The 27,022-nt window shown below is 39.7% G+C and overlaps 1 protein-coding gene across 2 annotated transcripts; it reads right to left on the bottom strand.

The window, feature by feature from the left end:
* Positions 1-2,374: 2,374 nt before the first annotated feature.
* LOC123747307 (uncharacterized) lies at positions 2,375-27,022 on the bottom strand. Of its 2 annotated transcripts, XM_045729408.2 has the most exons (3): positions 26,404-27,021; positions 21,499-21,686; positions 2,375-21,257 (listed from the first exon to the last, which is right to left on the bottom strand). In XM_045729408.2, the coding sequence occupies exon 3, from the start codon at positions 21,231-21,233 to the stop codon at positions 9,369-9,371; it is 11,865 nt and encodes a 3,954-aa protein (XP_045585364.2). In that variant the 5' UTR covers positions 21,234-21,257; positions 21,499-21,686; positions 26,404-27,021; the 3' UTR covers positions 2,375-9,368. The 2 variants fall into 2 exon arrangements, with proteins under 2 accessions (XP_045585364.2, XP_045585365.2); XM_045729409.2 differs by lacking the exon at positions 21,499-21,686 and having other exon boundaries at positions 26,404-27,022.

Consider the following 27,022-nt stretch of genomic DNA (forward strand, 5'->3'; position numbering starts at 1 on the left):
ATGTAATATTTGTTGAAAAATGTTAAGTATATATTTTGCATTGCACAAAGCCTTGTATAAATATTGTACTGTATGTCAATAATGTATGGTATATACTGTAATTGGTATAAGCTGAATATGTCATTAAAGCCTGTGCCCCTTTTGCACAATATTGTATGGTACAATTATGTATCACTCGTCAGCTGATACTGTACTATAAAATCTGTGCATTTCATTTTAAACACTGAGATTCCGTCCTTATTAAAATTATTATAACAAACTGTTTCTAGTTTTATTTTTCCTTGATTTAAGATGAATACGAGACATTAGTCCTGATATCATATTGTATAATCCAGCCCATCGTCCTGTTTAGTTAGTATATATAATAACAATGAGGACCATAGTACATATGACGTAATGGATGTCAGGCCTGAAAGTAGAAATTGTTACTATTGAATTCGGACAAACTGGAAAAGGTTTTGTATTTATGTTACAAAGACAATCTAACCTTCCTAGGCCTGATAATGCTATCTGAGGACTAAATATAGTACATATATGTGCTATACTAGGCCTAGGAATAATTAAGTTGGCTTTGTAGCATTATTTTGTCAGACTCTTATAAAGTGAATACAGTACAGTAGTACCAAATTTTACTATCTAATTGCCTTTTACATTAATGGCGCACATAGTTACAACTAAAACACTCTAAACAGGAAGATAGGTTGGTATAATCACAATGCCACTGTTGTCAGCTGATAATATAAAATCGGAATAATATGTAAAGACAGAGATTCCATCCACATTAAAAACAAAAATTCCCATTCTGTTGTGATTATGAAACACGTGTCATGATATGCCAATGAGATAAAGTGAAAGAGTACAATGATAATGATAAAGTTTAATTGTGAAAATAGTTATTTGTAGTTTTGTCTTGCTCTTTATATACATTAAATTTTTAACTTGCATTTTGGTGCCTTCCAGTGATAACTACTTCTAGCTCATATTACCATTGCAGCATATTATTTTCCAAACATTTCCTGTATAATAAAATCCAAGTTTTTGTTCAAAACATTTTGCATACTATGAATTACAAAGCTGTATCATAAATAATCCTATTCCTTCAGCAAAATGATTTGTGGATTTTTTGTTTCAATAGCTTTTAAAAGTAAGGAGAATATTGTAACAATCTATATATAATTGCTGATAATTCTTAATCACGTATTCTACTTTAATCACATTTTCTGTATGTTAAAATAAGGCAAACATTACACAGTACTGGTTAAAACCTACCCTCCAATCCTAATAATTGAAAGCTATGAAACAGGAGAGTAAAGGTCCAATCCCCCTTACCTATTAAATAAAAGCACAGTCTGCTTCCTTATTGAGTAAAAATCCAGTCCTTTTCATTGAGATTTTCCAAATTCTCAGAAAAATATTGTAATCAAATAAAGGTTCCCATTAATCCCACATGACATCTACAAACCTATTTGCTACTAATGCCATCTGTAATTACAATACAGTACTGTAATACATGTTCTAAAGACGTTCCACGAGCCAAACAATTTTGCATCAACCAAGTTACAAACAACCTCGGCCTGAAAACCAGGTCAGATGAAAGGAAATACAAGGGGCTGTCAGAACCCCAGACAGCCAGTTTAAGTCCACCAGTGGTTCAGTGACACACTCTGGATATACTGCAGACCTTCTCCAACTCCACTAATATTCATCAGCATGTGATGGAACACTCGATGGGTCGCCAGACTGTCACATTATTCCTCGACATGTTTCATCATCAAACCCCTATATACACCACTTTTGCAAATATATATAGTTAGTTACTATCTCTGTTTATTGTTAGGTCACCAAAACTAACATAACAATAAAACGTTATAATAGCAAGGTACTTCCCTATTGAGAAACAACCCAGTCCCTTTCCTTACTGAGTAAAGACTCAACCATTTTCACTAATAAGTAAATACTAAGTTCCTTCTCTGCAGAGTAAAGACTCAGTCCCCTTCACTATGGAGAAATGGCTCACCCACTTTCCTGGGCAGTAAAAGCTCCCCTTCCCAACTAAGTAAAGATCCACTCCCCATCACTATAGAAAAATGACCCAATCCTCTTTCATATTTCAGAATAAAATGGCGTGCAAAACAAACAAAATAATATGCACTTACAGTAATTTCTTATCCTTTTGCAACACAAACTGAGGCTAGTTGATGAATGCCCTCCAGTCAAAATAGTTCACCTTCGGCAATTGTACTAGACCATTCCCTCTTTGGCAAAATCTTGTTACAACTGAGTCATGTTCAATTAGACGTTCCATTTTTGTGTGCCTGCTTGGGATCCCATTCTTTTGATATACAGAAAAATCTGGATAAATATACAGACCAAAAGAAAAAAGACAGTTTATTGATGAAATGCCTCAAACATTTTATATATACAAAACAATTTTTAAAACTTATTTCACATGTTATTCTGACATTTACATTGACAGTAAACAAAAATGGTTGTAAAAATATTCAACAGTAACTCCATATGCATCACTGCATCAAAGACTATATATGATGCATTGGAATATGCCATACTCACCCAGGTGTAATATGACTCACTCAGGTGTAATATCACATCCAAGTCTAATGACAGCAAAACAACACTAAGTCAGTTCATCAGTCCACCTCAAAAGCTTCAATATCGAGGTTATTTTAAAAAGATCCTTGAACAAATATATCCTTATATACAGTATATATATCCTTATGTACAGAATTAGCAATCTGCAAAACAAATCATCAAAGGTCTCTACAGTCTTAAAAAGATTGTCACAAAATAATCTCCAAACTGTAAAAAAAAAAAAAACCAGAACACTCATCAAGAGAGAGGGTAAAAGAAAAAGGAAAAGATGTAGCCAAAAACTTTGTTTATAAAAAGATTTTTGTTTGACATATTGCATATTATATGAGTATATGTACATAATTAACCTGTCTGCATTTAAAAGCTCACAATAAATACATCCTGCGTACCTAGCAACTTGTATGTACAATATCTTGTGAATTTATGAAGAATATTATCCATTTAATGACTATGCCGTATCTCAAGTAATTCTATAATCAACAAACGGCAAAGTGACAGAGAGCAGTGTGCATCTATGGTATGTTTGACACACACTGTGGACTTTGACTTTTACTGGTTGTTTGCTTCTGATGCACTGTGCACTATGGTCACAGATTCTGATATTAAATATGTAAGAACAATAGTTTAATGCTACTTAATGCTGTATTTAAGCTATATTATACAGTACAGTACTTTGAAACATATACTTCACATACCAAAGAAGTGGAAAAGCAGAATTATACAAATTTAATTACCGGTAAATAATTTTAGGAACTTTAAGCAATCTGAATTTTTATCTGTGTCAGTCTAGATGGCAAAAGTTATTTAAATCTGAATAATAATTACAACAAAATATGAGCAAGAAACTGTAGTTCAACTACCACCACGAGATGATGGCAGCTACAAAACTTAAACTGTTCTTAACACTTTTGGGTAAATATTTGGTTTACTTTCTTTCATTTTCATTATACCGATACAATAAAACCTGTGTGCAGGTAATCATGTCATATATGTAATGCCAATATACTATACCAGTTTATAGGTACAATAGTGACCCACAGCCCTCCTATACACATCCGGTGCTAAACTCTAAAATTATTCTCTATAAATACAAGAATTTACCAATAAATAACTATAGTAAAACATCATTCTGAATGTAACATCTTTTCTCATTAGACCTACAGCTTTGAGAATAGTGCCATGTTAATAAATATCACAAAATTAAATTACCTTGCAAGGAATATTCCCTCTTCCCTAACCCCATTCAAAGTGAAATGACCAATTACATAAACATTTCAAAGTTAAAATGTGACTGGTAAATGATTTATAACTAAACACATGAACAAAGTAGGCTCAACTTCTATCCTAAGTAATATCAAACATTAGGTGTAAAAAACTGTGTGTGTGTGTGTGTGTATGTATATTTCTATGATCGTATAGTCAAGTTTGTGGTTCCTTTCATATGGAAGGATCATTTCATTCTTGCAAATCTCATTATATGACAAAATAAATACCACTCTTCAAGAACTAAAATGGCTGAAAATAAGGAGTAAACCACTATGCCATATTCTTTTGTGAACACTTACAAGAAAATATTGCAGATATTTATGTGAATTCATGCCCTTTATTAAATATTACAGACCAATACACACTACCGTTCAAGTATATGGGAGTACGTGGCTTTCAGCAAGAAAAGTTACACCATATTTGATTTTAATTGGGGTACTTAACCTTTTCAGGACCATATTTCCTAACCTCATTACACACAAACACTGAATTTCAAAAATGAATTAAAGTGTACAATTGTGTATATACCTGACAGAATTACATTGTATGATTTAGGTATTGCACATTAAAAGAGAAGCATATTTCAACTTGGTGAAATGTAATTAATGTATTGTACATATTTACTCAAAATAAAGATTTTGCCATTTTCAACATTTGCAAAATATATATATATACACACCTAATTATAGTAAGAACTGCTGAATTTTGGGAAACTTTTTTTTAATAAATACTTTAAAATAAATAATAACAGTACTGAATAGATATTTTTGGAAATATATGGACACAATACAAATTTATAATATACACCAGAGTCCCACTAACACACTGCCAGGAATATTTCCCCTTAAGACTATTTTGGTTCTATATAAAACTTTTTCAATAAATAAGAATACCTAAAGTAGGATCTGGGTGAGAGCAGTGTTCCCAAAGCCCTGGCCTGTGGCCAGGTTTTCCGATGTTATGATCAAATCAAACTAGAATGAGCTTTAGGGCGCAAAATGATCCAATGGCTGCAAACTGACGAAGTAAATGACTAGGTGAACGTGTATGTCAACTTCACTCTATATTATACACTAACGGGGGATTACCCGGCATGACCTGCCTCTGTCTGTCTGTCTTGTCATTCTGACCATTTATCTATCCATCCATCCATCTGTCTATTTATAATTCATCTATCTATCCATCCACCCACCTATACCTCCAACTATCTATACATCCACCTATATATCCAACTATATATCATCAACCTATTTATCCAACCATCTATCCATCTCACTATATATACCATCCACCTATATATCCAACTATCTATCCATCACTCTATACATACAACTATCTATCCATTGATCTATCAATTTATCTATTTATTCACTTACCCATCCATGTACACCTCCATCCACCCATCTATATACAGTATATCATCTGTATCTATCCATCCATCCACATACCTATCCATGCATCTACTCGCCTTTCTATCCATTCATCTTCAAACCTGGCCCTGGGCCGAGCTGGGGAGTAGAACCCCACCCACCTACTCATCTATTTTTACATATATCTATCCCATCTATTCATCCACCAATCTATCAGTCCATTCATCTATATACTGTCTGTCCCTTTCTCTCTCTGTCCCTGTCTCTGTCTGTCGGTTTGTCTTTCTTTTATAAAAAATATAACTGTCTAATATTTATAATTGTCTAATATATTTAGAAAATATTATTCTAATTTTTGCCCAAAACCCTTTGCACAATAGTGGCTCATTAATTTGTGTAACTTCTGTCCCCACAATTGTACATTAATGTTCTTTGTACAAGCATTCTTTTGAATAAAATTATGAATTTGAATTTTTATGTGGTTGGTCGCCAGTGAAAGGAGCTTAGTAGTGTGAAATAATAAAATAAGCAGTATTGAATGTAATGAAAAGCCATTTTCTAGGTGAGTCCCGGAAGCTTCCCGGAGCTATCCATGCTGAATGGATATGCTTATCTTTCTAGCATCAGTCAATGCATGCAGTTCTTGCCAACCGGGGATCACGAGCCAGAACCTGGCCCCCCTCAGCTCCATACAATACGAGGCGACAGTATTGGGCATAAGATGACGGTCCTGGGACAACCAAGAGAGAAAGAACAGAACAACCCTATCAGAGACCGAAGAATACCTACATAGTGATAAGGAGAACAGGAAGGACCACCAGGAAACTTCATATTGTCGCCGAGACGAAGCACACAGGTGGGAGACCAACAACGAAGCCACCTGTGCACCATACAAGTGATGATAAACTCGAGTCAAAAACTCCAGACGTGAAAACTCAAGAAGAAGACCGAACCAGCCCCGTACCTGGCTGGATCGATCTGCTGAAAGAGGTGGAGCCGCGGGAAGACCCTCGGGTTTGGACACTGATCAAGCAGCACCTGAAATCAAGGCTGGGCCGGCCACCAAGGAGCCAGAAGGACAACTCTTCCCTGGTAAGTCTCCAAGCGAGCCAGGACCTGGAGCAACAGCTGAACCGGGGAAAAGAGGTACAGGTAACCCCACCTCACCCAGTCCAGTTGAAAGGCATCGACCCTGACAGCCTCGCAGTCGAGGAAGGGTGCCACGTATACCGGGAGACACCTCGACCACGCCGACATGAAGATATCGGCGTCCAAAGTCCCGAACGTCTGGCACAACCAACGGAAGGAGTCGGCGTCGACCATCCAGTCCGTGGAAAGGGGAAGGAAATGGGACAGGCGGTTCGCCAGGACATTGAACACCCCCCGGACATGAACCGCCAGGAGAGCCAAACCCTAGAACTCAGCATACGAGTCACTCGCAGCAACCAGCCCCAAAGAGCCAAGGACCGCATCGAACCCCCTCGGTTCAGGCAATGAACCACTGGGAAGCAGTCTGAATGGAGCCAAATCGTCGATCCACAAGCGACTCAAACCCTCCGGAGCGACATCCACACCACCGTGAACTCCCTGACCGTGCTGTGAGCCCGATGTAAGGACGGACCCCACCTCCCCTGGCCGGCCAGATGAGCACTGGTCACAAAGCCCCAGCCAAGAGACAACGTGTCCGTGTACACATCGAGCGAGGGCTCGGGTAGGCGCCAAGGCACTGAACCCCGAAAAACCCAAAAAGGAAGCCAGCGATGCAGCAACCAATGCAAAGCCCCCGGAGGCCGAACCCAATGATCACGAGAGAGGCAGAAGGGCTGTCCCTGAAGGAACTAGAACAGCTGACGAAGCCACACCCGACCTGGCAGGTAGACCATCATGGCAAAGTTCAGGCTCCTGCACAAACTCTCAAGCAACCGCCTCGTGGCCCGGGAGCCCCTCAGGAACAGATGAAGGTGGGAATGCAGACGGAGCAGAGCCGCCGGAGGAAGAGACAAGGAAGCGGTACGAGCGTCCCAAACCAGACCAAGCCAAGACCAAACCTGAGAGGGAACCAGATGAGACTTCCTCCAGTCCACCAAGAACCCAAACCCAGCGAGCTGGGAAAGAACCAAATCCCTGGCGAGCAGACACGCGGATTGGCTGGGAGCATAACCCAGCCAGTCATCGAGGAAGGCCAGAACCCGAACACCTAGCAGATGAAGACAGGCCCCCACGATCCGAGTAACGTATGTGAAAATACAAGGCGCTAGATTCAACCCAAAGGAAAGACAATGAAAACGGTAACCCTGACACCAGACAACAAAACCGAGCCAGTCCCTGAACCTCAGATGAACCGGGACATGTAAATACATGTCCTGGAGGTCTAGGGACACCATCCAAATGCCCGGCTCCAACAGAAGACAGATCTGGGACAAAGTAGTCATCCTGAAGGAGGGGCAATAAATCCACGGGTTCAGACGGGACAAGTCCAGAATGAACTGTAGGTCCGCGCAGTCCCATTTCGGGACCAGACACAGACGGTAAACCCACCTGAGGGACGAGGTCGTTTTGACTATGCCCAAGCAAACCTACTCCAAGATGATCTCCAAGAAGCTTCAACAAAGCAGACAACGCCTGCACCGCAGAGGGCAGTGCCCCAGACCCGGCAGCGGCCCCAAAAGCCCCCACATCCAACTCAAGCCAATCCGAGGACAGCTCAAGGAGGGAAAAGAACGCAGGGCTGAAGCAAGCAGGCCACGAGTACGCAAATCCTCCGCAACCAAGGCAGCCAAAAGGGAAGGAAGCTGCACGTGAAGCTGCACAACACCAACAAAAACTGGGGCCAGAGGCACAACCGCACCAGACTCCCATCAGCCAAAAACTGAAGGTTGGGTCGCCAGCCGATGGGTCTGGGGCACCCTCTTCCCCCCTCCCCAGGAGGGGAGGGGGGGGGTTGCACAGACAGTGGTGCGGCGACATGATGACCTCATGCTCGTTTGCTAATTTTCGTTTGGGGAGTTCTGTCCACTTGTTCAGCCTTCGGTTGCAATAGTTTTACCAGAATAGAGTTTATTTTGGGGCGCCACTATTTCTGGGTGCCTATCCCGATCGATGGCATACATAGAATGCTCCAACCACATGGGGGTCTCTATAGGCCATGCATTGACTGATACCAGAAAGATATACATATCCATTCAGCCTGGATAGCTCCAGGGAGCCGGTGGGGTTTCCCCCAGAATGAATAGTTATCCCTTACTCTGTTGAAGCGCCATAGCTTGAGAAACATTTGAAGCTGTAAAAAAATCATGTTTTATACGGGTATGGGAACATTATTGACAGGAAACTTGTTCATGTTCTCGAGATGGTTTTGACATACCCTGATGGCTTTCACATACCCTGAGTTCTTAACATTAATAACATTAATTATAAAATGTTATAAAAACATTATTAATTAATAACATTAATACATTTTTATTAATGTTATTAATTTGGCATTAATAAAATGTCAAATTACATTTCATATTTTATAAATATCACAAATGTAAGTGATACTTACTAATGTCACTTAGTAAATGCTAAGCATTACATTGACATTACATAGTCAAATATCTGCAGAAGGTTAAGCATACAACTAAATGAAAATATCACATTCGTACCTGAACAGCTACAATGTTTTAGTCCCATTTCAAGGCTACATCAACAAAATTAATTTATTCTTAATAGTGATTTAGTTTCCAACCATAATTCATAAAGAAACAAAGGATAATACATCATAGCTCTCAAAATGATTTACTTGTGTAACTAAGTTTAACAGCATATGTATTCTTGTAATGTGTACATAGATAAAAGAAAACGAGAAGAATTGGAAGCTCATTTTAGCTATCTCGTAATTTTAAATTATATATTTATAAATTACCGTATACAATACATAAATTTCATAACTCAAGATACAAATAATAAACACCTTGCAGTTTTATTTTTTAATGGGTACATGTTTCAAAGTAGTTTAGAGGAGTTTATCCATCACAGTAATAATAAATATTTAAAAGTTTAAGATAAAAGTATAGTTATGTACAGAGTACTTCATTGTATTTGTAAAGTGAGCAACTGGAATATGTTTTTGTGCATACCTTGTCAGTCTAGTGGCACTGGTACAAGAACAGAACCTCTAACCTCAAAGTCAGGATGAAATGTGCTTGCATGCTTTCTCAAACTGCTTTCAAATCTAAAATCAACATTGCACAATGGACAATGGACAGGTCTTTCTCCTGTGTGTGTCCTTACATGCAATTTCAAACTGTGAGCCACAAGAAAAGAAGCGTCACAATAAGTGCACTGGTGACGTCGGACGTCAAGATGAATTTTTTTGTGTTTGGCTAGATTTGCATAGCCTTTGAAAGTAAGTGTACACAAATCACACTTGAAAGGTCTTTCAAATGTATGAGTATTTGCATGTCCTTTAAGGTGATCTAATCGGGAAAAAGATTTACCACACTCTTCACATCGAAATGGTTTCTCACCAGTATGAACTCTTTGGTGAGATTTTAAGTGAGCTTTCTGTGTAAAAGTCACATTACAAGTTGTACAAAGATAAGGTCTTTTTCCTTCATGTAAAAGCAAGTGTTTATTTAAAGCACCTTTCTGTTTGAAAGTCCGAAAGCAAATGTCACACTTGAAAGGTCTTTCTCCATTGTGCATTCTCGTGTGCCGAACTAAGTCGCCTGATGAACCAAACTTGTGACCACATAGATCACATGGGTACCATCTTTTACCATTTTTCATGATAACATTATATTTAAATCTTCTATTATATATCCTACCTTTTCTCTTTTGAGATGCTAATGGAAGATATGGCCTTGGTTCAGTGGTCTTAAATATATCTCTCTGAACTTTTTGCATTGTTACAGTTTTATCTGGGCAATTTTCTTTCTGAGCAGCATTTATTTGGTCTACAACATCATCTGAAGTCTGAATTTCAGAACTGATTTTCATGTGTGTGTCTGGTTTCTTGATAGATGACCTCAATATCTTGTCTGGTGTTTCCTGCCTAGTGGATCCCCTAGCCCTTCCTGTGATATTCCTCAAGGTTCTCATTTCTGGTGAAGGGAGATCTGTACTAAGGAGATCCTCCGTACTTCCATTTATACCAACATCACCAGAAAATGCAGAAATTTCTGCAGAGGGCAATAATAATGGTAAGCAGCTAGATTCACTGTATGTTTGACCCTCCATAAACGAAACTGCACACTGATATGTTGGATCAATTACATCTGCATCTATAATATCTAACTCATCCAGATTCAGTGAATATGTGTTACTTTCATCTGGTATGCTTGAAAACGTATCAATTTCATTGTTGGAATCTTTACAGGACATTAAGTTCTCACCGAGTTCATGATCCTTATTCGCATTATCAAATCCCAGAAAGTCATTATGTTCTAATTTTTCTGTTTGTATATACTGGCATTTACCAGTCATCTTTTCACTTTTCTTATTTGAGCTAAATGGTAAGCCGCTGCTTCTATAAAAAAATTTCACAATCCCTCTCTCAGATGTTTTTTTATGGCAATCAAAGGAATCATTAAATGATGTACTAAATAGAGCTGAATTCTTATTACCATCATTCAAAGAAGTAGAAGCCTGTACCTTGCTTTCTGCAGATGGTTGTCCATTGCTTTCTGCAGATGTTTGTACCTTGCTTTCTGCAGAAGCCTTTCCCTTGCTTTCTGCAGAAGCCTTTCCATTGCTTTCTGCAGAAGCCTTTCCCTTGCTTTCTGCAGAAGCCTTTCCCTTGCTTTCTGCAGAAGCCTTTCCCTTGCTTCCTGCAAAAGCCTTTCCCTTACTTTCTGCAGAAGCCTTTCCCTTGCTTTCTGCAGAATCCTTTCCCTTGCTTTCTGCAGAATCCTTTCCCTTACTTTCTGCAGAAGCCTTTCCCTTACTTTCTGCAGAAGCCTTTCCCTTGCTTTCTGCAGAAGCCTTTCCCTTGCTTTCTGCAGAAGCCTTTCCCTTGCTTTCTGCAGAAGCCTTTCCCTTGCTTTCTGCAGAAGCCTTTCCCTTGCTTTCTGCAGAAGCCTTTCCCTTGCTTTCTGCAGAAGCCTTTCCCTTGCTTTCTGCAGAAGCCTTTCCCTTGCTTTCTGCAGAAGCCTTTCCCTTGCTTTCTGTAGAAGCCTTTCCATTGCTTTCTGCAGAAGCCTTTCCCTTGCTTTCTGCAGAAGCCTTTCCCTTGCTTTCTGCAGAAGCCTTTCCCTTGCTTTCTGCAGAAGCCTGTCTCTTGCTTTCTGCAGAAGCCTGTCTCTTGCTTTCTGCAGAAACCTGTCCCTTGATTTCTGCAGAAGCTTGTCCCTTGCTTTCTGCAGAAGCCTTTCCCTTGCTTTCTGCAGAAGCCTGTCTCTTGCTTTCTGCAGAAGCCTGTCTCTTGCTTTCTGCAGAAACCTGTCCCTTGATTTCTGCAGAAGCTTGTCCCTTGATTTCTGCAGAAGCTTGTCCCTTGAGTTCTGCAGATGCTTTTCCCTTGCTTTCTGCAGAAACCTGTCTCTTGCTTTCTACAGAAACCTGTCTCTTGCTTTCTGCAGAAACCTGTCTCTTGCTTTCTGCAGAAACCTGTCTCCTGCTTTCTGCAGAAACCTGTCTCTTGCTTTCTGCAGAAACCTGTCTCTTGCTTTCTGCAGAAGCCTGTCCCTTGCTCTCTGCAGAAGTATGTCCCTTGCTTTCTGCAATATTATGCCCCTTGCTTTCTGCCGAAGCCCTTCCCTTGCTTTCTGCCGAAGCCCTTCCCTTGCTTTCTGCAGAAGTCCATCTTTTAATTTTTGTAGAAGTCTTACTCTTTCTTTCTGTAGAAGCTTGTCCCAAGCTTGCTGTCAAAGCATTTATATTGTTTTCTGTAGCATCAGTTCCTTTGCTTTCTTCAGTAGCTTGTCCCTTACATTTTGCAGAAGTTAGTCCCTTGCTTTCTGCAGAAGCCCTTTCCTTCCTTTCAGCAGAAAGCTCTCCTTTGCTTTTTGTAGGAGTTTGTCCTCTACTCTCTGCAGAAGCCTTTTTCTTGCATTTTCGTGAAGCATTTTCCTTGCTTTCTGCAGAATTTTGTCCTTTGTTTTCTGCAGAAGCCTGTCCCTTGTTGTCTGCAGAAGCCTGTCCCTTGCTTTCTGCAGAGGTTTGTCCCTTGCTTTCTGCGGAATCTTGTCCCTTGCTTTCTGCGGAATCTTGTCCCTTGCTTTCTGCAGATGCTTGTCCCTTGTTTTCTGCAGAAGCTTGTCCCTTGTTGTCTGCAAAAGCCTGTCCCTTGCTTTCTGCAGAAGCTTGTCCCTTGTTGTCTGCAGAAGCTTGTCCCTTGTTGTCTGCAAAAGCCTGTCCCTTGCTTTCTGCAGAATCTTGTCCCTTGTTGTCTGCAGAAGCTTGTCCCTTGTTGTCTGCAGAAGCTTGTCCCTTGTTGTCTGCAGAAGCTTGTCCCTTGCTTTCTGCAGAATCTTGTCCCTTGCTTTCTGCAGAAGCCTGTCTCTTGCTTTCTGCAGAAGCCTGTCTCTTGCTTTCTGCAGAAGCCTGTCCCTTGCTTTCTGCAGAAGCCTGTCCCTTGCTTTCTGCAGAAGCCTGTCTCTTGCTTTCTGCAGAATCTTGTCCCTTGATTTCTGCAGAAGCCTGTCCCTTGATTTCTGCAGATGCCTGTCCCTTGATTTCTGCAGATGCCTTACCCTTGCTTTCTGCAGAAACCTGTATCTTGCTTTCTACAGAAACCTGTCTCTTGCTTTCTGCAGAAGCCTGTCCCTTGCTTTCTGCAGAAGCCTGTCCCTTGCTTTCTGCAGAAGCCTGTCCCTTACTTTCTGCAGAAGCCTGTCCCTTGCTTTCTGCAGAAGCCTGTCTCTTGCTTTCTGCAGAAGCCTGTCTCTTGCTTTCTGCAGAAGCCTGTCTCTTGCTTTCTGCAGAAGCCTGTCTCTTGCTTTCTGCAGAAGCCTGTCTCTTGCTTTCTGCAGAAGCCTGTCTCTTGCTTTCTGCAGAATCCTGTCCCTTGCTTTCTGCAGAAGCCTGTCTCTTGCTTTCTGCAGAAGCCTGTCTCTTGCTTTCTGCAGAAGCCTGCCCCTTGCTTTCTGCAGAAGCCTGTCTCTTGTTTTCTGCAGAAGCCTGTCCCTTACTTTCTGCAGAAGCCTGTCCCTTGCTTTCTGCAGAAGCCTGTCTCTTGCTTTCTGCAGAAGCCTGTCCCTTGCTTTCTGCAGAAGCCTGTCTCTTGCTTTCTGCAGAAGCCTGTCTCTTGCTTTCTGCAGAAGCCTGTCCCTTGCTTTCTGCAGAAGCCTGTCTCTTGCTTTCTGCAGAAGCCTGTCCCTTACTTTCTGCAGAAGCCTGTCCCTTGCTTTCTGCAGAAGCCTGTTTCTTGCTTTCTGCAGAGGCCTGTTTCTTGCTTTCTGCAGAAGCCTGTTTCTTGCTTTCTGCAGAAGCCTGTCTCTTGCTTTCTGCAGAAGCCTGTCCCTTGCTTTCTGCAGAAGCCTGTCCCTTGCTTTCTGCAGAAGCCTGTCTCTTGCTTTCTGCAGAAGCCTGTCTCTTGCTTTCTGCAGAAGCCTCTCTCTTGCTTTCTACAGAAGCCTGTCCCTTGCTTTCTGCAGAAGCCTGTCTCTTGCTTTCTGTAGAAGCCTGTCCCTTGCTTTCTGCAGAAGCCTGTCTCTTGCTTTCTGCAGAAGCCTGTCTCTTGCTTTCTGCAGAAGCCTGTCCCTTGCTTTCTGCCAAAGCCTGTCCCTTGCTTTCTGCAGAGGTTTGTCCCTTGCTTTCTGCAGAAGCCTGTCTCTTGTTTTCTGCAGAAGCCTGTACCTTGCTTTCTGCAGAAGCCTGTACCTTGCTTTCTGCAGAAGCCTGTTCCTTGCTTTCTGCAGAAGCCTGTTCCTTGCTCTCTGCAGAAGCCTGTCTCTTGCTTTCTGCAGAAGCCTGTCCCTTGCTTTCTGCACAAGCCTGTCCCTTGCTTTCTGCACAAGCCTGTCCCTTGCTTTCTGCACAAGCCTGTCCCTTGCTTTCTGCAGAAGCCTGTCCCTTGCTTTCTGCAGAAGCCTGTCCCTTGCTTTCTGCAGAAGCCTGTCTCTTGCTTTCTGCAGAAGCCTGTTCCTTGCTTTCTGCAGAAGCCTGTCCCTTGCTTTCTGCAGAAGCCTGTCCCTTGCTTTCTGCAGAAGCTTGTCCCTTGCTTTCTGCAGAAGCCTGTCCCTTGCTTTCTGCAGAAGCCTGTCCCTTGCTTTCTGCAGAAGCCTGTCCCTTGCTTTCTGCAGAAGCCTGTCCCTTGCTTTCTGCAGAAGCTTTTCCGTTGCTTTTTGAATGAGTTTCTCCCTTGCTTTTTGTAGGAGTTTTTCTCTTGCTGTTTGAATGAGTTTTTCCCTTGCTTTTTGTAGGAGTTTCTCCCTTGCTTTTTGTAGGAGTTTCTCCCTTGCTTTTTGTAGGAGTTTCTCCCTTGCTTTTTGTGGGAGTTTCTTCCTTGCTTTTTGTAGGAGTTTCTTCCTTGCTTTTTGTAGGGGTTTCTTCCTTGCTTTTTGTAGGAGTTTCTCCCTTGCTTTTTGTAGGAGTTTCTTTCTTGCTTTTTGTAGGAGTTTCTTCCTGGTTTTTTGTAGGAGTTTGTCCCTTGCTTTTTGTAGGAGTTTCTTTCTTGCTTTTTGTAGGAGTTTCTTCCTGGTTTTTTGTAGGAGTTTGTCCCTTGCTTTTTGTAGGAGTTTCTTCCTTGTTTTCTGCAGAATCTTGTCCTTTGCTTTTAAAAGATGCTTGTCCCTTGCTTTCTGTCAAAGATTTTTCCATGCTTTTTTCCGCAGCTTGTCCCTTGCTTTTTGCAGAATCATGTTCCTTATTTTCTGTAGAAGCTTGTCCCTTGCTTTCTGCAGAAGTGCATCCAATGCTTTCTGCTGAACCCCATCCCTTACTTTCTGCAGAAGCCAGTCCCTTGCTTGGTGCAAAAGCCCGTCCCTTGCTTGCTGTAGTAGCCTGTCTCTTGCTTGCTGCAGAAGCCCATGTCTTGCTTGCTAGAGAAGCCCGTCCCTTGCTTGCTGCAGAAGCCCGTCCCTTGCTTGCTGCAGAAGCCCATCTCTTGCTTGCTAGAGAAGCCCGTCCCTTGCTTGCTGTAGAAGCCCGTCCCTTGCTTGGTGCAGAAGCCCGTCTCTTGCTTGGTGCAGAAGCCCGTTCCTCGCTTGCTGCAGAAGCCCGTCTCTTGCTTGCTGCAGAAGCCCATTCCTCGCTTGCTGCAGAAGCCTGTTCCTTGCTTGCTGCAGAAGCCCGTCTCTTGTGTTCTATAAAAGCTTGTCTCTTGTTTTCTGCAGAAGCTTTGGATTGCACTAAATCATGCTCAATATTTTCTGTAGAAGTAGCATACTGCACAGACTCTTCTCTATTAAGTTCTGTCGAAGGAACACTCACAACTGAGTCGTGAACATTATCTTCTACAAGAAGATTTGGCTGCACTACATCCTGTCTATTTACTTTTTTACAAATAGCATACTCTGAATCCTTTTCAAAATTATCTGCTAAAGAGCCACACAGCACTGGGGTCTTTCCATTATCTTCTGCAGATTTAATAAACATCAGTAAACCTTGCCCAATTTCTTTAGATGTATTATATAGTACTGTATCATGTCCATTTTCTTTAGCAGAGAGAGAAGTCTGCAATATAGTCTGTTCCCTATCCTCATATTTAGAAGAAACATGAGACTGCACTATGTCCTGTCTACTAATTTTGTCAGGAATGGAAGATTTTGCAAATTTCTGGACATTTTCTTCTATAGAATCAACACACAGCTTTGGATCCTGTATATTTTCTACAAAGGTAGCCTTTTCTTCTACAAAAGAAACTGGCTCCTGTCTATTAATGCCTCCAGAACTGACTGATTGCACTAAATTCTGTTGGTTAATTTTTGCTGAAGACATGCATTCCAACTGATCTTGTCCATTATTTTCCATACTGGAAATATCAGACTGTGCCCAATTTTGTTGAACTAGACTTTTATTTTTTTTTTTAGTTCTTAAATAGCACTTTACATTTTTGTGTTGCTTGGACTCATTACCTACATGATTGCCGAGTTTCTTGGTATTCTCATGTGACCTGACATCAAATGAAGACTGGCTGTCACACAAATCTAATTTATCACATCGTAGAAGTCCAGGAAACATATTATTGTCATGCAGTGTGTTATTACTTTTTACAATCTGAGATGTTTTATCAATGTTTATGTCAGATGGTGTTCTTTTATCTATGACGTTATTCTTAAACTTTTTACGAAGAGGTTTTTTCAAGCGTCTCTTTTTAATTTCAATACAATTCTTATATTCAGCATGATGAGAAGAACTTTGTCCTAACACAGACGCAACATACTCTGGAACACTATTTGAAACACTGGCCTTGAGTTGAAGGCAATCACTTGCATTATCGTCTTTTTGTTGATCTGTATCTTTGGAAGACTTCTGACATTTGGAATGCAAAATTGGTGTTTTATTCCCATCTATTTGCTTCCTAGGGCTTAAATGTATTTTACATTGCTTGTAACTTTCACCAAAAACGGATCTCTCTCTCTTCTTTTCCAAGCATACACACTTGAGAGAATCTCCAGCATCTGTTTTTAGTCTTTCAATTACAATTTGAAGTTCATGCACACTGTGATTATTGTTCATGTTGTCCTTGGTATCCTTGCATCTACTACTTTCATTACAATTTTCAGCATTATCACTACAATCAACACTGTCACTTTCATACATGCTACTTGAAACTAGTGACATGTTCTCATTTCCTTTGCTAGCAATATATGCAGTTAAGTTTGGGGAATTTTCCCTTTCCTGTCCATTGCCATCCTTAAAGCCCTCAAAACTTAATTCACAAACTCCATTTTTAGGCAATTTTTTTCCAATGCTCTCATCTACATCACTGATACTAGCTGTCCTATATTTATTTTTCTCAAAACTCAATATTTTTAGGAAAGAGTCTTTTGGACTCACTTTAACTTCTGCATCATCAAGACATTGTTCCTTTAACAGAGAGATTTTAGCACTTTTTGCATCATTTATGTCATCAGAGTAGGGTATCTTTGGTTGATTTACCATTTTATATTCTCTTTCTTTTTGTTTTTCCATTATTTTTATTGCTCGTACATTCCTGGTTCTATGAGCAATAAGAGATGGAATAAATTGTTTAGCATCAAATGAGCTCTTCTCAACCAAACCAAGGGTATTAAATAGCATATTACGGTCAAAGGGATAAAGGATTGTTTCTGCATCACTTCTGCTCACTAGGGTTTTACAGTTCATCTCCTTTGCACAGCAGACTGCACAACTACCTTTCTGATCTTTTGCAGATATTTGCATTTTATTCTTACAGAAACAGTTACCATCATCTACCGACAAATCTATTACTTCTAGTATTTTATTTACTTTATGCTGTTGACCATCTTTCTTTGCTTTGTTAAGTTCACTATCAGTGTCATTATCTTTACAACTTTTTGTACTATTATGGTTGTTTTCATTAAGCAAAGTAGAATCATTTGTACTCAAACTATCAATTCTATCATTTATAAGAAGAGAATCTAGATTGCTATAATGAGAGCCGATATTTCTATGGTTTGACTGCAATTCATTAACTGCATTGCTTTTCTTTGAATCTGTACCTGCAAGTGCTGACCTTGCAACACTTAAATTGCTCTTACATTTTTTTCTTTTGCGGGCACTTTCCGAGAATCTAGAGGATTTAGATTCAGTGACTGGGTCCAGAGGTTGCCGTGCTTTTCTGATGACATCCTTTTCTAAATGTTCTCCAGGAGAGCATTTGCCATCTTCTTTAACAACTTTATCACTACAAATATTTGGAAAAGCGTCTACTAGACACTTTGCTCGTCTCCTTGAATCCATTGAGAGGTTCCTAACATCTTTGACAGATTTCATCACTGTACCTGTCTTTATACTTATGTTTTTACCAAGTTTGTCTGGAAAAGATTTTCCTCTTCTGTTTTGGCGCTTAAGTGTACCAGAAACTTTAGATTTTCTACTATACGTTTTTACAAGATTCTGTTTAAAGGTTGTCTCTTCAAAAGTGTCATGATTTTGCACTGTCAATGATAATTTCTTGTACTGGGATTCAAGTGGACTACAAACATTGCAATCATTGTAACTGGTTTTATCTTCTATAAAAGCACTGCTTGAGGGTATATCTTCAAATATATTTGTAACTAGTTCTTCTGGTGATAGTATATTATTATTTTCAGGGTATAAAAGATGTGAATCTGAAGTAACATCACTATCAATAATCCCAACAGAGTTTGGCCTTTGACTTGTGACACTACTGTGTTCATGATTAAGCTCTCCTGGAATCAATGACACTGTGGTATCCTTCACATAATAAGACTTGTTAGAATTAGGATTAATATTACAATTATTATTATTAGTAGTATTCTCTATACAATTTTCCTTTAAATTTGCCCTTATATTACATTCATAATTATCTTTGTTTGTTCGTTTTACTTTTCTCCTATGGCAGATTAAGACAGGCCTTTTACGATGTGTGCCAGTGTAGTTGTCCATAATTTCAACTGATTTTGATTCATAGTTTAACGTACTATCTTGACTAAAATCTTTTGAATTTGATATTTCCTTGCTATTTTTAGAGGTCAATATGTTAGAAAGAATATTACCAAAATTACCCCCATCATATACTGATTTTGGATCAGATGTAGCATTATTGCAAGGGTCTTTTTCAAGAGTTTGTACTTTTGATATTGCCACATTTCTTTCAGGTATCAATAAACAATTATCACTAACTTTAATTACTTTTGGTGAAGTGACTGTCTGTTTACAATAATTGTGGTTAGTTTCTTGTGTTGGTACTGCTTTTCTCTTTTGGGGGCCAGATGTCATGGGACCACTGTCAACATTTACCACAGATGTTGGCAATGAAGTCATCTTACTGGAATATTCTTCATTAGAGCCATCTGGTGCTGCTATTACCTGTTTTTTCTGGTGAGGTTCTTTTGGTTTAATGGTGACTTTTTTAATAATTTCTTGACTAGGGGTTTGAAATGTTTGTACATCTTCATTGCCATACACAGTTGATTTCAATAAATCAGTGCCAGAGTTATCACTAATTTTCTCTGATATTAATTTAACAGTCACTTCTTTAGAAATTCTCTTAACAAGATCCTCTAAACTAGGTATGCATCTTTCTCTTTCGGAGATTGATGAATCGGGAAAAGAGGTGGTACTTTCAGACCTCTGCTTTGGTTCCACTATGTTTTCTACATTTACAGACACATCTCTGCTGCTCAACGACTGTTTGGTTTGTTCCATAGCACAAATATCTTCTACACTAAAAATGAAATTGGGAATATTCTGCAAAAGTGGTGGAGTTGTGGCACAGAGTTTATCTTTGATACTCCTCCCAGAAGTTTCGCTTTCACTGTTGTTAATCTCATCTTTAGGTGATCTATCAGCAGACACATTTTCGGTCAGAGCATCTGCACTGTTGTGCAGTACCTCACAATCTTCATTTTTTGCTGATAGTTTGTCAACATTGTCAGAAAAATTACGGCCGAGAGAGCCTTCAGGGTTGGCAAAATAGGAGTGGTCTTTTAAGACATGATAATTTTCTTTCTGAGAGTACTTAGGTTTCTTTTTCTTAACCTTTCCTTCTGTAACAACATTTTTAATTTGTTCTGGAGTAGAATTCATATGGTTTGGAGCAGGTTGGCTTGAACCTACAAACTGAGGGCTCAAGGCTTTCCTATGAATGTTGTTATTTGGTGAAGAGAAAGAACTACAAGGCTTTTGAATTCCAAAATCATCAGTTGACTTCTCCATTTTCTCTTTTTCTTGTTCATTTGAAGTTAGATTGTGATTTGTATTGCCATCATTACTTTCTTCAATGGACTGAAAATATTCACCATTTGTTTCCATTACTGTGGGAGAAATTGTAACTGGAGATACAAAAGGAATGAAAATATAATTATCATCTTCCCATGTAATGAAATCATCGTACTTGTAAGTTGCGCCTTCATTTCCTGCTCCAGCGGTCGTGCGTACCCGAAAACATCCATTTCCCTCATTAGTCACATCCTGTATTACTCTATATGCTCTATTGTTTACATCACATTTACTTACTGTTGGCGAAAAGGTACTGCAAAATTCCCGAGTGTTAAGTGTCAGGTGATTAGACACAGTCTGATTCACAGTCGAGGCCTGCAGTCTTGATGCATTTCCATTTAGATCAGAAGTGGCATTTTGAATACTTTTTGCTACACCTGGTTGACTGTATATACCAGGATGATTAAAAGATGGAACAAATGACTGACGATTTGCATGGGAAGAGGCCACACAACCTGCATATCCTATCGTGCAATTCTTGTGATCTATGATCTGAGGTTCATCATAAGCTGAATGTGGACCAGCCACACAACCCATATTTCTTTTGATGACCTGAATGTCATCAGAAGATGATTTTTGACACCCTACCTCATTTCCACACTCTGGCATAGTACTTGTACATATTCTTAAATACTCTACACCCTTATTATTCACATCCCCCTGCAATCCATAGTTTTTGTTATGTATACTTAATGTTGAATTCCTTACAATTTTTGAGTACTTACTACGTTGTTCACCATTACTATGACATATTATAATAATTTTTCTTTTCAACTTCTTGTTCTGCTGTTTTTCAATTTGATTACCACAAATATCTGGCTTTCCAATTCCTACACCTTGTGAATTGCTTGATTCTGCATTATAAACATATGAATGTTTACTGCCTATATGACTCACATAATGTTTTTCAAGACAGTTTCTAGGCTCCATTTCATCGGTTATATTTCTTTCCGCATGAGCCTGATCATGATTACTGTAACTTGTCATTAATGATTCATTATCAGAGTCAAAGCCACTAAAACAGCTCTCTGTTTCACTACCACGGTTTTCACTGTCAGTGAATAGATTCCTCTCATCAAATTCCTCAGCCAATATATTTTCCTTGAAATGCAATGTGTTTTCAGGGGTACACATGTCTTCTGCTATTCCTTGCATAATGAAGAAGGTGGCAGCTTAAATCTGAAAAAAAAGAAAATTGGCCTTCAAGGAAAACTTACAAACACGCAACTTACCTAAACCATAGTAATGGGTTTGAAGGAATGAAAAGTTTGGGTGATAACAGCCCCCTAGAGAAACTTCTGCTATGACTATCCCACTAATGGGAAGCTCCCAGGAAGGCTCAAGGCATCATGACTAGATAGATACACAGACATCTATAACATATCTACAGGAGGTTGGGTTCAAGTGTAATTTGACTTACCCTAATAGTATTTTTGGGTACTGTTAAGATGATGGCAAGGTTGTAGAAGTAGCATGAGTCTTACTGGTTAGCAACTGAAGTGCTAGGATCACTGGAACCTTAAGACTGAATTTTGCCCGATGAGTATCACATGAAGCAAACGTATGGATGAAATCCAAATATGTAATTCCAGTACTGCAATACAAGGCCTGTGGATACAAGGGGGTATGTGGGTATGACATCCCTGCAGATAGTATGAATGCCTGTAGATAGATAGCATGGTTATGAATTTACAACTAGATATTTCAGGTTTTGATAAACATTCTTAAACTAGCTAATTAAAAGTTGTATCACATGGTCTTTGATCCTTAGAACCACCACAAAGTAAGGTATCTTCCCTATCCTGTACATATATTTCATATACTCTAATAAAGTTAAGCCAGCTGTCAATAAATGATACTGCAATGGCCTTGCAATATAAATTCAGCTGGTAGTTAATTTTGCTGGTGGTTAATACCAGTTGCCCAGGATATCCATTCACTGACAACTCTTCTAGACAGAAGATAGCTGGATATGACTGGGAGTTTCCCTTGGATCGAATTATGGGATTCTTCCCTTGGTGCTATTGGTACTATTATCTATTGGTACAAAAAAGCAGTACCAAGCCTCCAAGGAAAACAAGGGAATGTCTGCAGGCCAGGAGTAGGCAGAAACCCCATACCTCACCCAAGATGTTGAGGCAGAAGCAAGGTCCTAATACTGAAGTAAGAACCAGACCACCAAAATCCAAAAAGAGGAAAATGGTAAATGAGAGGCTGCCAAAGGAAAAAGTCTGAATGAGATGGCCTGTGGCCGGCAAAAGGAGCAACAACAGAGAAATCAGTAGTGTCCAAGGTCAGACCCTGCCCAGTGGAAAACTACACAGGCAAATTGCAGGCTCCCACACAACTGTTCGAGCAGCCAACATGAAACCCAGATATTATACACTACAGATGGACATGATCTCGAGATGCTGAAGGCCGAGACAGGGATGTGACCAATAAACCCAAACAAGAAACCCAAACAAGGCCCAGCCAGGTACAAGCCCACATTGGAAAGAAAAGGAACTTTCACCAATTGACCAGGAATCCAAACCTCACCAATTGAGAAAAAACTAGAACCCTGGCTTGCAGACTGGCTGGAAGCCAATAGTGAAAATCTGGGAAGCCAAGTCCAAACCAAAGAGAAGAACTTGAAAGCAGCAACTGAGACATCCCACACAAAAATTGAACTGATCCCTGAACCTCAGCAAAATGGCAAGGTGCCACTGCAAGCCCTAAAGGTCCTGGAATACCATGCAGGTGCCCACCTTAAAAGCCAAGCAGACCCAACTGAAAGTGGTCATGCAGAAGGGTAGATAGAGAATAAAGTGGTTCAGACCCAATATGTCAAGAAAGAACTGAAGGTCAAGCAAGTCGAGCTTGACTCGAGCTATGGAGACAACTCAGTACAGACTGTGCAAAGCCGAGGAGAAGACAACCGAACCAGGGGCCGATGGAAAAATGCAGGGGGTGGAAAACCACCTCCACAGAAAGCCCCGAGTACCACACCACTAAGTTCAAGTATCACAAAGCCTAGCTCAGAATAACTTGCACCCCCATTTTCCAGAGCACTGACAAGATGGGGGAAGGAACTCCAAACATTTGGCACTAAAATCTAGCATTGAATGCAATGAAATGCCTCCTTCAAACAGAGCCTCGATGGTTCCCTAAAGCTATCTTGTTGGGATTGCTTTGAATTATTGGGTCACATCAGTTCTGTTTAGCCTACTGTGAACCAGAACAAGAACCTGGGCTCCACATAGAGGCACAGGGAGTGAGTGGAAATCCACCATCCAAGCCTACCTGTTGGAGATCTCAAGGATCAATGTATAGAAGGTACCAAAACAAATCCATGTGAACTACTGAAGGCACAACATGAAAAGATGGAAACCTCTGGAAATACAACACTGAGGCACTAAATGGGACCTGGATTCAAACCCAAGGGGCAGCAACCGAGTGATCACACTCATACACATAGGAGTATAAGAAAAATTCTCCTCTTAAGCAAAACGCCCACTGCAGGGAGGATCAAAGTCCACAAAGGGTTGAAAGGCACCAATAGCTCCTCCTCGGGCTCCCCCTCAACCCCCAGAAGTCTGACATGAAGGCTCCATGGCAGAGCCATAGTCTTGCCTAACACCCGAGACAGAAAAATTTCCTCCCAGGAAGAAGGTTCAGAGCAGGGGTGTGCGTGGGTAGGGGCAGTTTTGAAGATGCAAGACCCAAAACCCTGGTGGGACTAGAAGACTCAACTAACTGCCCCCCATTGTCAATTTGGATGGAAGCACCCCTGAAGAAGGCTGAGCTACACCCTAACCAAAATCCAAAACGCTCGGATGCTTCAGAGCCAGAACCAGGAGGGAGGACCAAAAAATTGGGCAACCCACAAGTACAGGGAAAGAAAAAGGCTGCATGAATTTATGGCAGCATGGCAGCATTTAGAGGTTGCCAACACCTCCAATTCCAGGAGGATTTGGCCCCTAAACACTATAGGGACCAAATCTGGGGTACCCAGATGATCAAAAGTCCAAGAATGGCCGTTACTTAGCTTGAAGCTGAGAGGATTGTCCTCGACTGGTGGGCCAGAACACTAGTGGTAGAACCTTCTACCCTAACAACAACAGAATTGATCAGGAATGCCTGCTGCAAGAAGGGAATGGGCAGCCTGGTGGCGGCAATTGGTACTAAATAGATTTCAGCTACTGAAACAGTAGCTGAATGATCAACCATATTTTTATCCTATTTGGAAACAGAACAAACCACTATGGGCCTTTAATTACTCAAACACGTCAACCCCTTGAGCAATGATCCATTTTCCAAGATGCATAAAACATTCATATTCTGCTCTTTTACTTCAAATAAATAGCATCATTGCAAACATTAAGCACAGTATCTGTGCCTGGGGATCTACAACCCAAAATTACCTTTGACCCCTAATAACTCAAAACATAAATTAGCAATTAGGACAAGAATAAACTCCAGTGCCTGATAGCACTCATATACCTTACAGAAATCTTTGAATATATTGCTACACATCTTCTTAAGTGTGCTCTACATCTATAAAACTGTGCATTATAATGCTAATCCTGACATCATATGCTTACTGGAGAACTGTAACAGAATCCATGGGCATCACACAATAAACAAATATGTTTTTCATATTTCAAGATTGGGACTTCACCAAAACAGAAATACACTGCAAATCAAAGGTCCTAAACTATGGAATGATTTCCCTAATAAGATTAAAATCTTAACTTCTCACATCCAGTATTAAAGGCAAACTAAGAACTACTATCTTACATGTCAACCTGTTTTGTTGATATTGTAAGCATTAATTATTAATTACACTGTACTATATATGAACTACTGTACAACTACTACTGTACTGCTGTTTCTAAATATAAAAATCTGTATATTTTTCAAAGTCTCACCTACAATTTTAAAATTTAGTGTCTATATTGTTTGACAATGGCTATTTATAAATGTCTCCTGTATAATTCCCAATTATTATCAAATCTTTCAACAACTTAAAAAGTTACCATATTTCATTTAAGTTTAAGTATATAACTGAATAAACACATCATTTTCTCCTATTTATTTTTTTAAATTATGCTCTCTTTAAAAATATCAGTTGCTAAATTTCTTGAACAATTTACATGTTAGCTTACTTCTTGTTTAATATTAAGTGTCTAACTCGTCAAACCTCTGAACAGCAGAAGAATTATTTTAAGTTATGCCTGAAATGCTTTGTATATTAGTGGCCTTATTCAATATACATACTCTAACATTTGTTAAACCATTGTATAATATTCTTTTGTATATTTGTTAAATAAAAAATTATTATTATTACTATTATTATTCTGCATTGCATATAATGAATGCAAAAAATTGAAGGACAAGTACAATTTTTAATGTATCATATATTGATCTCCCCTTATGTTAATTGTACATTTTTGTATGGGTGTATATGAGTACTTATTATACAAAAATTGTGTTTTACAGGCATGTATGTGAGAATTTTATGTACACATATTGTCAAGAAAATTTGAGACAGTGTGAAGTAATATAAAGCATTGTGTCGGGTGACAGGAAGCCAGTACATACATACATACATACATACATACAATACACGTTAGATTTATATTGAGGTCCCCCCGACCCCCCCAAGGTTAAAATACTGACACTTCCCAGGATACAACCCCACAATGAGCTCACTAACTCTTGGGCACCTATTTACTGCTAGGGGCATTAGATGATAGGAAATGTGCCCAACCATTTCTTTCCGGCCAAGAATTTGAACCAGGAATTCTCAATTGTGGGTCAAGAATGAAGCCAACTGTACTACTGGGACCCTCAGATATAAGCATATGCATATATATTGAACAGTAAAAACTCATATGTAATAATTAAATTAAGGCAGTTCAACTGGCCAACTACCGTTATTGCTAAAGGCAATCTAGTTCTTAAAATAACCCAGTGACTGGAGAAACAAAGACAGCTAACTTATTGTGTATAATTATACTGGAGTTCTACCAGGAAAATTTAAATAGTCCCTATACTAGAAATATTTGTTGATAAAGCACTCAAGTTTTATACCAGAATATAATAAAGCAAACATCTGTCAACAGATATGGACCTCTTAAGAGCAATATAAACCAGCATATTTGCACAAAAAGTCAAGGCGAACGACGCAAATCACACAGGAGTTGCAACCTTGAATTGCTCCATTTGTAAAGGCTTCCCCCCACCTTCCACCCTATTTTAAGACTGCCCATACACCCACTCTTTACCCAAAATTCCACCATTATCTACCTCGAAACCCTCCCATCACCCACTCGCCACTCACCTCGGTAAAAGCCTGGCGTCTCAAGGAAATTATAGACTGGGTGACGGGCGTCGTACTACTTGTCTCTCCTGTCCTCATCCTGGCTGGGGCCACCAAACCTCACACTGGCGAGAAGCCCCTTCCGAGCCGCCGGAATAAATGCCTAACTTCAGCCCTTTTCTCTATTTCTTCGCCTGCTCAGTTCTTTTGACGTGGAGATTTTTCACTCATTGTGTTGTGTTGCGCTTGTGGCTGCGGGCAACGGATTTATATAACACTGTTGGTTGTGTTGTGTTTTTCGTGGCGTTGTAGTGATGGAGGATGGCTTTTGCGACTTAAATTACTAAATGTAATATACATATGTCATATATTATTATTTTAATACGTATAATATTCAATTTTATGTTCATATGACTGAAAATGGGTTAGGGTTATTTATTAATGGCTACTTAAGCTCTTTTAAGAGAAATAAATAATCAAATCGCAATATCATGCAATAAAGAAAATGGTGAATAATGATTATAAGAAAACGTTTTAAGTGAGACGCTTACAAATCTTGAAGAAGTACCATGGCTTGGTGAGTAAAACACATTTAAAACTCTTTATTTCCATTAATAGTAGAATTATGTTAAAACCATTA

Source organism: Procambarus clarkii, chromosome 94 (assembly GCF_040958095.1).
Source record: "Procambarus clarkii isolate CNS0578487 chromosome 94, FALCON_Pclarkii_2.0, whole genome shotgun sequence".
NCBI lineage: Eukaryota > Metazoa > Arthropoda > Malacostraca > Decapoda > Cambaridae > Procambarus > Procambarus clarkii.